The sequence below is a fragment of the Lygodium microphyllum genome, chromosome 27, assembly GCF_053477565.2.
Source record: "Lygodium microphyllum isolate KBCC chromosome 27, Lygodium_microphyllum_v1.1.10, whole genome shotgun sequence".
Classification (NCBI taxonomy): Eukaryota; Viridiplantae; Streptophyta; class Polypodiopsida; order Schizaeales; family Lygodiaceae; genus Lygodium; species Lygodium microphyllum.
Genome location: NC_141161.1, coordinates 26,515,137 through 26,531,632, shown reverse-complemented (window position 1 = coordinate 26,531,632; position 16,496 = coordinate 26,515,137). Strand labels below are relative to the sequence as shown.

General features: G+C 41.8%; 1 protein-coding gene across 2 annotated transcripts in view; it reads right to left on the bottom strand.

The window, feature by feature from the left end:
* Positions 1-16,496, bottom strand: part of LOC148012158 (protein ZINC INDUCED FACILITATOR-LIKE 1-like) — a 93,971-nt gene that overhangs the window by 65,895 nt on the left and 11,580 nt on the right. For both annotated transcript variants that reach the window (XM_087669402.1, XM_087669400.1), the window contains exons 2-5: positions 8,362-8,402; positions 8,159-8,219; positions 6,524-6,626; positions 6,161-6,263 (exon numbers count right to left, since the gene is read on the bottom strand). In XM_087669402.1, the coding sequence (XP_087525528.1) occupies positions 6,161-6,263; positions 6,524-6,626; positions 8,159-8,219; positions 8,362-8,402 (308 nt within the window). The remainder of the gene's footprint in view (positions 1-6,160; positions 6,264-6,523; positions 6,627-8,158; positions 8,220-8,361; positions 8,403-16,496) is intronic.

Sequence of the window (16,496 nt, the reverse complement as noted above, 5' to 3'; positions counted from 1 at the left end):
GACATCACTCTGTCCTTGATTTGCCATGATAAATGTCTCTCTTCCAAATGTACAAAAGCGATAACAAAAGCTGGCCCGACTTGGAAATTTGCAAATTTCTAGAGATTACAATAAATGCCAAGCTCTTATCAACTAAATTGTGTCACACTTAACCACTACTATCTCGATGTGCTGAAATTTTTTAGATTTCAACAAGCAACACGATGCGCAATGATAAGAGTGCTCAATAGCACTAAAAACACAAAAGCCTCAAAATTTGATCATCCAATGTGAAAGATTTCAATCAATTTCAGACTGAAACTTCAGTACATATACCAATGTCTGCCAAAAATACAAAAGCGTCAAATTTGCTAACCCAAATGCCTTCAAATTTCTACAATTTGTGCACTAAAGCACTTGTTGGGCGAAAAAAACCCTTTTCTTTGGCTCTAATTTTCTAAATAAAATAATAATATATACATGTGGCAACTGAGGACTAACTGGAAGAACACTGATGTGGCAGTAGGAGCTGCTAGAACAACTGGCGGAGTTGTTGCAGGATTGGCGGAGCTCTCCATGAGCAAATGGAGCTGCTATGAGTGGAGGGTGGCCGCTGCAAGCAAGCAAAGCTGTTGGAGGCAAACAAACTACAGGCGGCGCTACAGGCGGGATTGGCAAGTTGGTGGGCGGCAGACTGCATGACTCCCCCTTTATATAGCTCTCCCACGTAGAGGAACTAGGTCATGTGGCACAATCTCTATGAATCATACATACAACATACATGGATTTCACCTAGGCAGCCCCTTTCTCTAAAGATGTCGTACTATAAAGACGACTTCATGAAGACTACCACAGATGGCTTTATTGAGAGACCTTGATGCCTAGATGTATGCATGTCACATGAGAGATGCGTAGCCATTGCCACATCAGGGTATCCTCTCATCATCTTGAGATTAAGACCAAGAGAATAGCCCACATCCCCCAAGCTGAATAGATTTGTAGATTGTACCAAAAGGAGATAGAGATTGAGGAGCACTACATCTGCAAATGCAGCACAATAGCATTGTCCAAACTGGGTACCTCCTGCTATTTAGAGGAGGCACCTCCCTTAGAATAGTCATGGAGTCCCCATACCAACACCACATGGATCAGTTCCTAGTTGAGATTCAAAGGCTCTCCACATCACTACTATAGGCTAGCACTACACAAAGAGAGGGACATCACTCGTAGCTCACCGATTTCTTCCAAACATTGACCACATACATAGCACCCACACAAAGACAGGTGACAGCCCAGAGAGCCGACGAGATCAGAAGCAACACACTAGCTATAAGGGTATCAGACACAAATGCTACTTCAAAGAGAGATGAGGGAGATTCGTTGGTGAGATGAGCAATAGTTGATAGAGTTGAGGGCCAATCTAGATACTACACTCGTACTATTTCATCCAAGATATATGACATACTCTATCCACCAATCTTGACTAGGTGGAACTAGATATAGGGATGTCATTCAACCACACAACTAGACATGTACTACCTCATCCTCCCATCGTATCACTATTTTGTTTTGTACATTACCTGAGCTTCTTTTCATAGTATATCGTTGACTATCTTTTAACATATCACAAATATCTAGTAATGACCAACATTGTACATGCTTTTGTCTCATAGGCCGATTTCGATATCAAAAGACATTGATATATCTTTCTTTTTGTCTTTCTTTCTCTATACACACACACACACACATGCATACATATAGTGTAAAGTTTTTCTAGAGAGTCCTACTGATCAACGTGGGATCCTAGAGATTAGTTGAATCATCATCAAGAGAGATCATTTTGTACATAATGGTAGCCTATACTTGCGGTCATTTTTCATTTTCATTGTTGTTCTTGAGGCAAGAAGACATGGTCAGATATACTCATGTCTTTGTCTCATAGACCATTCTGCCTTTTGGGAGACAAATACATCTTTCTTTCTTTCCCTCTATAAAAAATATTTTGGGTTGGAACTTATACCACAGATGATTGCCCCCACTTGCTAATCAAAATGGTCCAAATGTTACACTTAAATGGTCCTCCTAAGTTCTAGTGTGAACACTCCCTTATCCACATCGCTTTTTATCTTCTAGCTAGAGAAAGGTTTTTCCTCATATGAACACCCGTCAATGGTGGCTATGGTACTTAGTACCTTAGGGATTGTACTTTCATATCATTCTCACATACTGGCTCTGACCTTCCAGCACTCTATTCTCTCTTGTTGTTCACTTGTTCACTGTGAGTATGTACAAGTGTGTGTGTGCTACTAAAAAAATAACCTGGCAATGGTATTAAAGCCATACCTCTTCTCAACCGCCACCAATCAACTTGTAAGATGTTGCTGCCATTGAGCCTTGGGCTCAGCCACTCTCTCACATACCAATTGCGTCTCCAACTTGTCCCGCAACATACTTCAATCCCATCAAATCTACTGCCTACTTCCCATGACATCAACACACGTGTATTGATCTATTTGTCAACCTTGCACCTACAACCAACAGTTTGTTGTGTTCTCTCCATATCCCCATCGAAGCACCTGTCAAGCATACAACAAGTTGTTGCGTTCTCTCCAAGCCTGGTCTATCTACCACATTGCAACCTACAATCAAACCTTGACCAACTATCTAGTCCGCCTCATCTCACAACAGCCTCAAAATCTGCCCCGAGAGTCCGTTTCACAACATCTCCCCCATCACATAGCCCGAAAAGCCTACGGACAGCCAATGTATTACTCACCTAGTCAACCAACAATCGTTTCAATTTGCACACATGTTTGCATCATCTGCCCAACACCAAATGACTATAGGGATGGGGATGCCCTCATTGTCATCGGTACATTGTACAATGGCCTCAATCAACATAATTTATATGAGAGGAAAGCATTAGAGGATGCATTACAGGTTTATACCACCATTGTGGATAACACCGAGTTATGGCATGCTCAGTTTGGTCATCTTAATTATGGCAATTTGCTTTGCTTGAGAAGCAAAAATATGATGCTTGATTTTTAGGGTTACCCAAGAGTATTTTTAGGATTTTTTTAGGGTTACATTACCCAATATTATTTTCAGGGCTTTTTGCCTATTTATAGGCAAACCTGTCAATTGAACATTATCACTTCCTACCTTCTCACTTCTAGCATCCTCACTACAACTATATGCTATGGCACATGGAGGGGCCAATCATTGTATTCAACTTTCATCTAGTAGTTAGTTAAATTCTCTCTTCATTGCCTTCATCATCTCTTCTTGCTCAAGTGTCCCTCTTTCACTACATTGTACGAGAGAGTTTTGAAAACAAGAAAAAGAAAAAGAAAAAAAACTAAAGTTTTGGAGTTTTGGCCAAATTTGAGAAACAAAGAAATAGAGTTTCAAATTGTACACTAAAATAAATATGTTATTACATGGATATGTAAATATATCAATCCTAGAATAACATGTATCCAAATTTTATACAAAACTTTTTTTCATTACACGTATCACAAGTGACAACTTTTAAGACACAGTTTTCAAAACTTTAAACAATAAAATAAATTATAATTTATGACTTATGAATCATCTAAAAACTAATATCAAGAATGGTAAAACCAAGATGCATAATAAGTAAAATCATGATACATGTAATTGTGTGATGTGAATAATCTGTCCAAAGTCCAATAGGCACCAAGTACGAGTAACTACTAAGTAATAACTATCAACATCAATAAACAATCATGATATCATCATGTGCATGTGACATGTGTAATGCCACCGGTGACTGGTAACTAGCAATTGTAATGATAAAATGATTAATGACTCCTAATTCCTGAGGTATCATGAGTCTAATCTCTAGAGTCCACAAGTCATGGCCCGTCCAGATTCTAAGGATCCATGCACTATCTCCTCATCCGACTCCGAGGACTCTTGTATCCCTTGATTGGATTGATGTGCCTCCAAAATAGATCTAGTGCCATAATAAGATAATGCCAAATAGGAATTCGCAAAGAAGTTAAGAAATAAAAGAAGATTGAAGAAAAAGGAGGAGGAGGGAAAAAAATAGAGGAGGGTGGAAGAAGAAGAACTTAGAAAAACAGAAGAAGGGGGAAGAACCTGGAAGGAGGAGGAAGAAGAAGAAGAAAGAAAGGAGAAAGGAAGAAGGACAAGGACGAGAAGGGGGACAAGGAGGAGTTAAGAGCTGGAGGAGGAAATGTGCTTGAGTAAGAGAAGGAGACAGTTGCACAGAAGACGGGGGCGAGGTTGAAAACCGGTTGCCCGTCCGCTGCAGGATGCTGAAACGGCATTTCCCCATTCCCTTTCAGTCTGAAATGGCTGTTCCATTTCGGGGTACTATGTTTCACTGCCATCTATCACATGGTATCATCGCCTATTCACTGCAAGCAGGCTACACATCTTCACTAGCTTCTTCCTCCTCACCACAGCTGCATTTACAGCCTGCAGCCCTTCATCCTGCTTCTCCAGCTGTTTGTCCATCCTCTCCACCCTTTCATCTTGTTTTTTTCACACAGTTTTCAACTTTTCTCAGCATTAGGCATCTTCCCAAACCCTTTTTTCTGCAGTCCTTTCTGTCTGTGACCACTGCCTGTACACTATTCGAGTTTTTCCTCCTGCCTAGGTCTGGACAGACCTGATTTGCTGCTCAAAATCTTGCTGGTTATCTAACAAAGGCTGGGAGTACTGCATTCCGATGCTCCTGGACTGCATGGTGGACCTTTGACAAAGGCTGGAAATCTGCATTTTCCTGCTGGAGCAACTGCTGGTGCTGCATTTTCGCTGTGAAAAGCTGCTGGTTGCTGTGTTTTTAGTCTGGACAGCAGCTAAAGGTCAAACACTTCATGTTTGGAGATCATCTATTCTCGAATCTGCAGTGCTCCACTCTTCTACACTTTGAAGGATATCTGAAGTTTATTTTTCAGCACGGATCTATTTGGAACTTCTCCTCCATATTCTACCACCTCTTCTCAATCCACTTTGATGGCCATAAGGTCTCAACCTCGTTCTCTCTTCTTGCATTGGCATTGTCATTCTCCCCGGCCTTACCCAAGAGTCAAAAGTTGGATGGCTCAAATTATTCCTTATGGAAGGAAAAGGCCTGTCACATTTCAAGACCTATGCAATGTCATTGGTCACATTGACACTAAATGGAGCCAAGAAATGGAGACCTAGTCTTTATCACACCAGGAGAGAACCACTTGCAGCACTTGATGGACCACGGAGAGAGAGTTCTAGGATGGATAGCAGCTCATGGAGAGACCATTAGTCACGACGATAGCATGCATGATCTGAAGCAAATCATTAGAGCCTCGGAGATAATTAGAGCAGAGTTGGGTGCCAGACCTATGGTGAAAGAGGCCCTCTTCTAGGCAGTGACATACATTCAGAGATTATGGAAGGTCCCATAGCAAAGATGCCCCTGCTTGGAATTTGCATGCTCCAGATAGTTAGACAAAGAAGGAGACACACATGGGTGGTATTCCCAGATATGCACATGGTTGAACCTACGTGGAGTGAGGATAGATGCACTTCCAAATTTTGACTCGATCACCCAGAGGTGAACCAAGTGATCAGGATGGATATTGTGAGACTAGATATGGAGAGGACTCAGGTGAGTCTAGTACAACAGTTGGACACAAAGATGGGACAATATCAGACAATATATTGGAAAAAAAGAACAAAAAGAACAAACAAAGTATCAGGCATCTACATATGCATACATATGATGAATTCAACCATTCAAAATTTCCCCTTCACAACTTAAGGATAATTTTATGCAGAGAAAGCTTTCCTTTGGCTTCCAGTGCACATAAGACATGCAGTGAACAGCAGGGTTGGATAAGCAGAGTTATGAGTACTTAGTCCACAAAAGAGCTCTAAATTGTACACTGTCTTGTATATGTGCTTGCCAACTTGCAGGTGGACAGTCAAAGGAATAAATGTGTCAATGTCTATTTAAACAATAAAGTAAATAGTTCTATTGGGAAAAGGACAATCAAACAAAGTATGCAAGAGCACACATCAAAATTCACATACAGTAACAAGGCGTCATAGCTTTAATATTTGGAGACTCTTATTCCTTTTCACATAATTTTAGCTTGAATTCATAGAGATACGTATAAGCAGAAAGGAAGAATGTAGATTCCCTTACCCTTACTGTTCCTAGCATTCCATTACAGAATCCAAGGAGAAATCTTGATACAAGGGCCAACCAGAAGTTTTTGCTGAAGCCAAACAGTGTGTTGAACACAACTCTGTAGTACACAGGCCAAAACGTGCATTAAACATTTATTCTTACTGTTGACTTTGTTTGAAGGCAGAACCACAAGTTGCAAATCATTCAATTGAATCACTTCAAGTCACATTAAGACTGGTGTTTAGTCATCTCAGACCATCTTCAACAGAATTTTTTTCCTCCAAACAAATCACTCTATTCTGGTTTTCAATATGCAGTAATTCTTTAAGAAAAGAATCCCAAAAGCAGGTCTCACAAGTAAAGAGATTCACCAATTACATTGAAGCGGTACCAGAAATCAGAACAGGTTTACGACCATATCTATCAGCCACCATACCCCAAGGTGCCGAAGTAAGGAACCGCCCAAGCATAAGTGCAGAACCTGTATCAAAAATGGCCACTATAAAAATACTAACCCCCTCCCTAAAGCAAAGAACAAAATAAACAGTGAATGACATTTTGCATGATATTTGAGTATCTTACTAAGTCAATGCACGAGAAATAATATTGTGATACATCACGAAGCCAGGGCTTAAATGTCTACTAGCTGCACTGACAAAATCTAGTGTTGCATTCTATCCTAAGATCAAGAAATATTATGCATCACTATTGATGAAGCTCATCAGGAAGTCAGTCAAGAGTATTATAGAACAATGCTTCGGGTACCCAACCTCTCATGATTATGTTGCCATCTGTCACCTAAACTCTGCAATCAGTGGCTGTCCACCAAAGGGCAAGCAGAGCCAAGGTCTTCCAGGGTCAAAAACACACAAACAGCACCAGCAGCAGCAGCTACCACCTGCACTGAGGAAGAACACAACTATGGCTGCATTTGGCTGCAACCTGACTCCTGCAACTTGAAATACTGCAGATGAATGCTGTGAAAGCAGGAAACACAGCTATCGAGGCCTGTGATACCACCAAACACGGTCAAAATTGATGCCACACAGGTTGCCAATGACAAGATGAAGCTAGGCAATAATGTCCAGAGGCTGGGCAATGAATATGCAGGCTGGAAATGCAGATGACTGCACTGAAAAGAAAGGTAGCTATGTCAGGTCTCCATGAGAAATGGCGATGATACCATGTCAAAATGGTAGTGAAGAGGAAAAAATAAACAAAAGGCAGAAACATTGAAGAGAATTGACAAAGAGAATGATGAAAACTCAAACCGATGACAAACAAGGCTAATACAAGGAAAGCCCTTGCATGTTCTTTTATGTAGCTGTAGTGAGGACACTGCTGATAGAGGGAACAGTCCACCACAGGTTGTCTGGGCCAAAAGGCAACAAAGAAGGAAGCACTAGCTTGTATACAGTCAACCATAAGTGCAGACTAAGATGTGTCCAGCCACAACAGACTAAATGACCAAACCAACCACAAATGATCTAAAAGTATCATAGCACCATAATGTTCCCATTGACTCAATGATAGGGCTCATAACAAGAAGATAATGTACACATGAACTCCTAACAAAGAAAGCGGCTATGAGGCAGAGAGACACACATGGGCAATGAACATGATCATAAAAATAATGCCAAAAATGGAATCGTCCTTTGTCCTAACCTAAGCTCCTTCATTTCACTAGATGACTTAAAGGATTGAAACTAGATGGGTCACATAGCTACTCCCCACCAGGTCCATGTGACTACAATAGCCATGTAGCCCCTTGTTTATGTGTCTTTAGTAAGCCTTACAACCTTCATTACAATCCAACCATTTTGTACCAAGTGGGAATTATGTAATGGAAGATTTAAATGCAAAATGAATATTTGGAGTAAGCAACATAGTCAAGTGTCTTCATTTCAGTTGTAACACGTCCACTTCACTAGAAACTACAGCATAATACATGGTATGGTACCAAAATGTAGTAAAATATAAAATCTCTAGAGAGTCAAATTAACCTCTCCTCACCTAAATAACCAGCATATGAACCTATCTTTGTATCAGATTTTGCAATGCCAAAATCCCTGACCTGTAATGGATCCAAAATTTTCAGTTATCAGTTGACAGCATGGTCACTTATTTGTGGAATCGTAAACAAAAATATATAGTATCACAAAACAAATGGATGATTATATGGTTGCAGTATCCAAATGTTGCAAAGAAAACCTTACCATAAAATACACAAATGGGAAAAGCGAAGAAAGTGGGAGTGCTGTGGAAAAGCCAACAGATGTTACAATATACAAAAGTTAGAAACATCATACACTAAACAAAGATCAAAAGCACTAATAGAAGAAGCTGATGCTACTATCAGAAACTAAACAATTACGTACTATCATTTCTAAAGAGCAATTGATATTCATCACACAATTATGCTCATGAGGTTAGAATTAAAATATCATCACCCAAAGATATCATATTATGTTTGGCATTCACTTCGTGAAGCCATAATACCTAAAATTTCAAGATGGCACAATGAGTAAAGGAGCTCTCAAAACCCCTCCTGTGTAAAGAAGCCCTTGTGATGCTCTATAAAGAATGAACCCAAGAAACTATGCAACAAAATAGAAACACCTCCTGTGTAAAGAAGCCCTTGTGATGCTCTATAAAGTATGATCCCAAGAAACTATGCAACAAAATAGAAACGCCTCAACAAGAGATATGAGAAATTAACGTGTGATCATATAGTTATTGAACCAGTACAAAATCAGATGGGCCTCTTGTAGCTCAAGAGTGGGGAGAGAACATCAAAATCTTTTATTGTACAAGGGCGAGTTTACCTTTACGAGCTACTATGTTAGGAATGTGGTACTAATAACACCATGAGGGAATATTGAAGGAGTTGACATGACATTAGGGACGGTGAAGACAACCATGCTCTCTTTCGAGAACATAATTGCCCCCTTGTATTCATAGTCTTTACCAACAAATACACAACTATCAATCCACGGCTCGTATACAAGTAACATCAACATTCTAAAGGACACAAGCCATGGACTCCAAAACTAAACAAAGGAACCTTGGACTTATACTCATAGGGGAGACACCCACAAGGGAGTCAATAACTCCACTCCCATAGCTTCACCTAGTCTTCAAAATACAAATCTTCCTCCTACCCGCAAGTAGGGTCTTTGACTTTCAAACACCAACAAATACTCTTGAAAAGCAGCCTTACAAACCTTACTTCTTCCCTTGTACAAGCTCCATGTCTTCTCCTTCTCTATTGGTATAGCAGCCCTTCCTCCATCATGGCCATGAACAACCACACAATGATCATCTCCTTCTCCATCATGGCCATGAACAGCCACACAATGATCACCACATCTCCAAAAATAGGGCGGCTACTCCTAGCATATCATCTAACTATCGTCTCCCTTATTCTTGTCACCTTTTTCGCCATTGGATAATCATGTGAGAGGTGCAACAGATGAAGAACATTGTTATTAAAATGAGAAATGAACTTAAATGTTTTGATCAAAAACGATTTCTAATTCAAGTACCCCTAGCTCTTGGCACATTGATCATTGCAGTAGCAATGAAGGATTCAACACTGGGGCATGCAATGGACAAGCGTGTAGGCTATACCATTTAAGGATAGGGTAAAAGGAACAAGGTGCAATGTGAAACTTTCATTAGATTGAAAGTTTGCACCTTAGAATTAATTACATAGAAAGTTCATGTTCAAACCCAAAGAGGTATTAGATAACATTTGCACAACTAGGATTTAGGGTCCTCACCCAATAAGCAGCTCACTTATGGTTAATGACCAAGTCATTAATTAGCTCTTAATTAAGAATGAGATTGGATTAGGGAGCAGTTGATAACTCATTTAGAAAGCTAATTTTGGCATTGGAATCTCTTTCTCTTTGATTTGAGAAGCCCAAGTTTGAGACAACTATTCTTCTCTTCTTTGCTATAGAAATTACAAGTTTCAACCATAGGGCTGTCAAAAGTGGATGTAATGATGGAAGGATAGAAAACTACTATAATAGACCACATAACATGAGAGAAGAAAAGAGAAGCATTGTAAAAGAACTCAAAAGAAAAGAGATGCTTGGAAAACGGAATCCATACACCAAGACATGAGAAAGTTAGTAACAATGTGAGTCACTCACTATGCAAGCACTAGTGTCAGCTCTCTCTCTCCATCAAAACCTACATGTAGATGTATGTTCTATCAGAGTGCAGTGATGCGGAAGCGTGGGACCAAGACTGACAAAGAGTGAACATAGAGAGAGAGAGAGAGAGAGAGAGTATATTAACGTCTCTAGAAGGCCAATGTGGCCTATGAGACCAAAGAAATACATACAATGATGGTGTGTTTCTCATCTAAAACAAGAAAAGATGAAAAACATGCCTATAAGACTAAAAAAATGAAATAGTGTCCTATAAAAGGGAAACATGTCAATGATCTAAAAGTGAAAGTAGAAAAAGGAAAACTCTCCATCAATGAGACGTTTGTCCTCTAAGGAGGTGTATCTCTGCATGTCTGAGGCGTCTCGGCATCTGTCTCCTGTGGCGCTCAATGATGGCTTTAATTTGTCTGTGGTGTGGATGTCTAGGCCTTCGTCTGGGTGGACGTGGGCGCCTAGACCGCCTAAGTGCCGCTACTCTATCCAAAGGGACACCTACAGAAGATGAGGTCCAATGATGATGTACCCTTGTAGGTTGTGTGGCAGTAGTAGTGGTATCTGCCATACTCTGTCATGTATTAGTGAAAAAGTCAGTGACTGCTCTCTGTCTATGTGAGCCGAGCTATGGGGGCCTCCTACTCCGTAGAATTGTTGCTCTGCGCCTCTGGAGCTCCAAGAGGAAGAATCCCAAGCATCTCTGATCCTCAAACTGCATAATCCGTCTCAGGGGTCCAAAACCCTCTCGAAACAGACAGTGGTATCTACCTCGTATATCATAATATACATGCATCGGCAGATGTAGTGTTCCTCTGTCTCTGGCTCTCTGTCGCATAGTGGGCATATGCGTTCCTCTGTCTGTATACCCTCCCATCTGCCTGTCTCAATCCTCAGGTGGTGGGATGAGATGCGGATCTGACCAATAACTGTGCGTAGTCCATGAGACAGCTGTGTGTCCATGTAATTGGGTGGGGTGATGAAACCATCCTCAGATACCTGAAGGAAGTGGGTCTGGTAGTGTGCCATCCTCGTGCCATGGGGGGAGGGGGGTCGGATCCAGGTCTTCTCCGTATCTAACTTCAGTATGTCTGCTCTGATCACATGGTTTAGCTCTGATCGGCTTAGGTCAAGTGTAGGGAAATCCAGGCTATAGTTAGAGGGAGGTAGTCTGTCAATCTGCAGCCCATGTAGACTCATCCATGTACTCATCTGAGCATACCAACAATGTCTGTCACCATCTGCTGCTAGTTGTCTAGAAGAGGCCAGGGCTAGCCATGGGTATCTATCTTGGGGGAGCTCCCATAGTCTATGTATGAGAGTCACTGCCTAGACCAAGGCCTTAGCCACCATGGGTGATACTCCCAACTCAGCTCTGATAATCTCATGTGGGATCGAGCTCTTCGCTCGTATCATACATGAGATCATCATGACCAGTGGTCTTTCTATATGCTCCCACCCATCATAGTATTCCTTCTCTGGTCCATCCTGGTCTCCCAAAGGCTGTCTCCACGTGTGAAAGAGACTCGGACCCCAAATAGCTGCCCCATATAGGAGTGTGGGTGTAACCAGGGTGTCAAAAAGCCACAATTTGGTGCGCGGCTCATGAAATTGTATGTGAGCACATTGCCTCTCCAATGCACCTAAGGCTACATATGCTTTTGCCAAACGAGCCTCTGATGTCTCTCTCCAAGAGAACTGTGGTCCCTTCAATGTGACCCCCAAATAGACAGACTGCCTAACCATCTCCACTGGCTCTCCATCAAAAGTAAATTGGTGCTCAACTCTTCTCCCAAGCAGCTGAAGTGTTAAATACCATAACTTTAGTTTTCCCAAGGTTCACCTTAAGATCTCTATCTCTGCAAAAAGCTGATAATGCATCCAAGTGTCTATTTAGTCCCTCAGGTGAGTCAGATATAAGTACAATATCGTCAGCATAAAGCAGTAATGGTATCAACACTCCAGCTAGGTTGGCTCCGGCTCCACCAGTTCTGTCCACATATTCTGAAATTTCATCTATGTACAACCCAAATAGTGTCGGTGAAAGTGGACAACCTTGTTTCACCCCAATGGTGCTATTGACTGTATCTGAGATGCCCTCAGGTGTTCGTATTCTGCCCGTCACTATCTCATACAAGGCATAGATACTCCACCGTATCTCTACAGGCACATCAATGTTTTGCATTCTTCTCATGAGTCTAGCACATGTCACTGTGTCAAAGGCCTTGCGAAAGTCCACAAAACAGCAATAGATCTTTTTCTTGAATGCCTTGCCTTCTTCAATGATTGCCCTCAATGTAAAGTTATGGTCTAGAGTTGTATATCCCCTCCTGAAGCCAGCCTGGCCTTTTGATCTCAGGCCATGCATCTCGGCCCATTCACTCAATGCTTGTTCCACGATAGAGCCATATATTTTGGCCAGCATGTGTCCAATCATGATAGTTCGATAGTTACTAGGTAGCGCGGAGTCTCCACTCTTAAAGAGCGGCACAATAATATGGTCTGACCAACAGGTTGGAAATCCCTCACAAACTGCCCTATTAAAGATGTGAGCCAGCGTTGGTGCCAAGATATCATAAGCATGCGCGAAGTGTTCAGCTACTAAACCATCATGATCTTGGGCTTTTCCATTTTTCAGTTTCCATATGGCATTCCTCACTTTTTTTTCTGTGAAAAATCTGCAATTTGCTGGTCTTGAGGTTGAGGGGAGTGGCATAGGCTCTTGGCCAAGAACATCATAGAGTGTGCAAGCATATCCATGCCAATCATCCGATCGAGTAATCTGTAAGGGTGGCTGGTTCTCATGCATCTTTTTCCATGCTCTCTTGCTGTCCTGTCCCAAGAACATGGAATACATTTCTGTTTCTAGTCTGCTCAAGTATTCCCGCTTCTTTTTGCATACCAATCGTCTGAAGAGTGTTCGAGCATGCTTATGTGTACATATGCCAAGTGCCACCTCTCGCTGAAAGCGTGCTCGTGTCTCTCTGCACTCATCATCATACCAGCCATTTTGTGGGGCATTACCTCGTGGAGGTTTATCTGACGGTGTAGTGTGTGGGAAAGCGTAGGCTGCTAAAGAGAGAGAGACAATGAAGCACAGAAAATCTGCAATGAAGAATGCTATATAGGAATGCAAAATTATACACGGGTGCAGAGAGAATATCTGTGTATGTCTCCGCCTTGAGAACCTCGATCTCCGCAAGTAACTATCTAAAAACACTAAACTTATCTTTATCCAGAGACTTGGTAAAGATATCCACAACCTGTTCATCAGTCTTTACATGCATGAGATCAACTCTCCCTGCATGAACCATCTCTCTGATGAAGTGATAGTGAACCTCAATGTGTTTTGTCCTGGCATGGTATACTGGATTCATGGCCACGAGTACACTACTAAGATTGTCACATAGCAAAGTTAGTGGAGCATCTACATGTATGTCCAAATCAGCCATAAGCTTGAGCAGCCATGCAATCTCACATGCTGCCAATGCAGCATCCCTATACTCTGCCTCAGTGCTCGATAAAGTAACTGTAGGCTGCTTCTTGCTACTCCAGTTGATCATTCCGCTTCCAAACCCGAAAGCATAGCCACTCGTAGATCTACGGTCATATGAGTATCCTGCCCAATCTGCATCCGTATATCCAACCAGTTTCAAGGGCTTATCTCTCACATAGAACAGCCCATAATCTACAGTGGACTTAACATATCTCATAATGCGTCTAACTGCATCCAAGTGTAGCTTTCTGGCCTTTTGCATAAACTGGCTTATGAGCCCTACAGCATAGCTCAAGTCAGGCCTAGTAATAGTCAAGTAAATCAAACTGCCAACCATCTACCTGTACATAGTCACATCCTCAACTTCAGCCCCAATGCTCATGTCTAGCTTTACATTCTGATCAAGAGGTATATCCAGCGGTTTGCATTCAGCCATGCCATACTTCTTCAGCATTTCCATGGCATAGTGCTTCTGCATCAACCATAGACCATTTTCAGCTGTAACCACCTCAATGCCCAAGAAATACTTCAAATCACCTAAGTCTTTCATGTCAAATTCAGTTTTCAGCATCTTCATTACATGTTGTATGCCCAAGTCATCATCACCAATGATTATCAAATCATCAACATATATGACCAGCACTACCAAGCCACTGTCAGTCTATTTCGTAAATAGGCTGTGATCAACCCTACCAACAGTAAATCCCAAGCTTTGCAAGTAGTTACTGATCCTTGCATGCCAGGCTCTCAGAGCCTGCTTCAGCCTGTACAATGCTTTTTTCAGCCTGCATACATAGTGCTGAAAATCAGGGTGTACATAACCTTCCGTCTGATCCATATAGACATCCTCTACCAAGTCACCGTTTAGGAATGCATTCTTCACATCCATCTGCTGCAATTTCCAACCTCTAGCAACAACCAAAGCAATCACAATGCGTATGGTTGCCATCTTGGCAACAGGGCTGAATGTTTCCTCATAATCAAGTCCATACTGTTGGGCATACCCCTTAGCAACCAGCTTGGCTTTGTACCTTTCCACACTGCCATCCGACTTGCATTTGATTTTGTAGACCCATTTGCAGCCAATGGTCTTTTTCCCTTCAGGCAGTGGCACAAGATCCCATGTTTTATTTTCAGCCAAGGCATTCATTTCTTCATCCATAGCTACACACCAGTTCTCATCTTTTATTGCTTCAGCATATGTACCTAGTTCTTTGATCTCCATCACTTTTGTCATGTAAGCATAGTGCTTTGCAGAGTAGCCACTATACGGCAACCTGTCAAAAGGATATATGACCCTTTGTGAGCGTCTAGGCTGTGGTGCACTGCTCGATTCCCCTCTCTCATAAGGCGGAATCACACCAGATATATCATCAATGACTTTTCCTTTTCCTTTGCTGTCCACTACATCATATCTCCCCCTCACTGACATAGTGGTGTCAGTGGACGGTGAGCCAGAGCTCCGCAATCTCCCTGTCCATGGAGATGCCGTCGGACCACTAGGACCTGTCATAGCAGTACTCTGTTGCAAATCAGCTGTAGATACATGAGTAGAAGGCGTATCCGATGGCACTGCAGCCGGTGATACATACCAAGAGGCCATCTCATCAAAGATGGCATCCCTGCTCACCAAAGTCTCCTTGGTAAAGGGATCATAGCATTTGTATGCCTTCTTCTCCTGCAAATATCCAATGAAAACACACTTATGCGCTTTTGGATCTAGCTTCTTCCTTTTCTCATGTGGGATGTACATATAAGCAAGACAACCAAAGACTTTCATGTGACTTACATCTGGCTTATAGCCATACAGCTTCTCAAATGATGTCATCTCATGAATACTTGCAGTGGGAGTCCGATTCAAGATATACATGGCTGTCATAACAGCCTCAGCCCAATAATAGAGCGGCATCTTCTTCTCGTTCATCATGGCACGAGCAGCTTCCATCAATACACTGTTCTTACGTTCAACCACTCCATTCAGCTGTGGAGTATAGCTGCAGGTAACCTGCCTACGTATGCCATTTTCAGCCAGAAAATTATCAAGCTCGTTTGACACATACTCCCCACCGCTGTCTGATCTCAAGCAAGAGATATAGCAGTCAAATTCCTTCTCAACCTGCTTTTTCAACTGCCGAAAAACAGCAAATACCTCATCCTTTGTCTGCAAAATATACACCCAAGTATAGCGACTGTAATCATCAATGAATGTCACATAGTACTTCGAGCCTCCCATAGATGTATTATGGGCTGGCCCCCATACATTAGAGTGCACTAACTACAAAGGACGTGTACTCTACCTTACATGCCTGACAAATGACAACCTCGACTACTTACCAAACTGGCAAGCATCGCATACATGACCAATGTCTGTGTATTGGAACTTGGATAAACCTATAACAAGCTGTTTTTTCTGCATAATTTGCAGCCTCTGCAAATTCACATGTTCCACTCTCTTATGCCAAATTTCAAAATCTCTGAGAGTGCCAGAACCATGGGCAAACATAGCTGAATTCAGCTCTAGCAAAGTAGCATCAAGAGCAAGCATTCTACCATTCCTGTAACCGCAAGCAATCAACTTGCATCCATTTCCAAACTCTTCAATAAAGCATCTATACTTATTGAACCTAACCTGCAAGTTGTGCTCCGTCATCTGACCGACAGACAATAAGTTTTTCGTTATCGA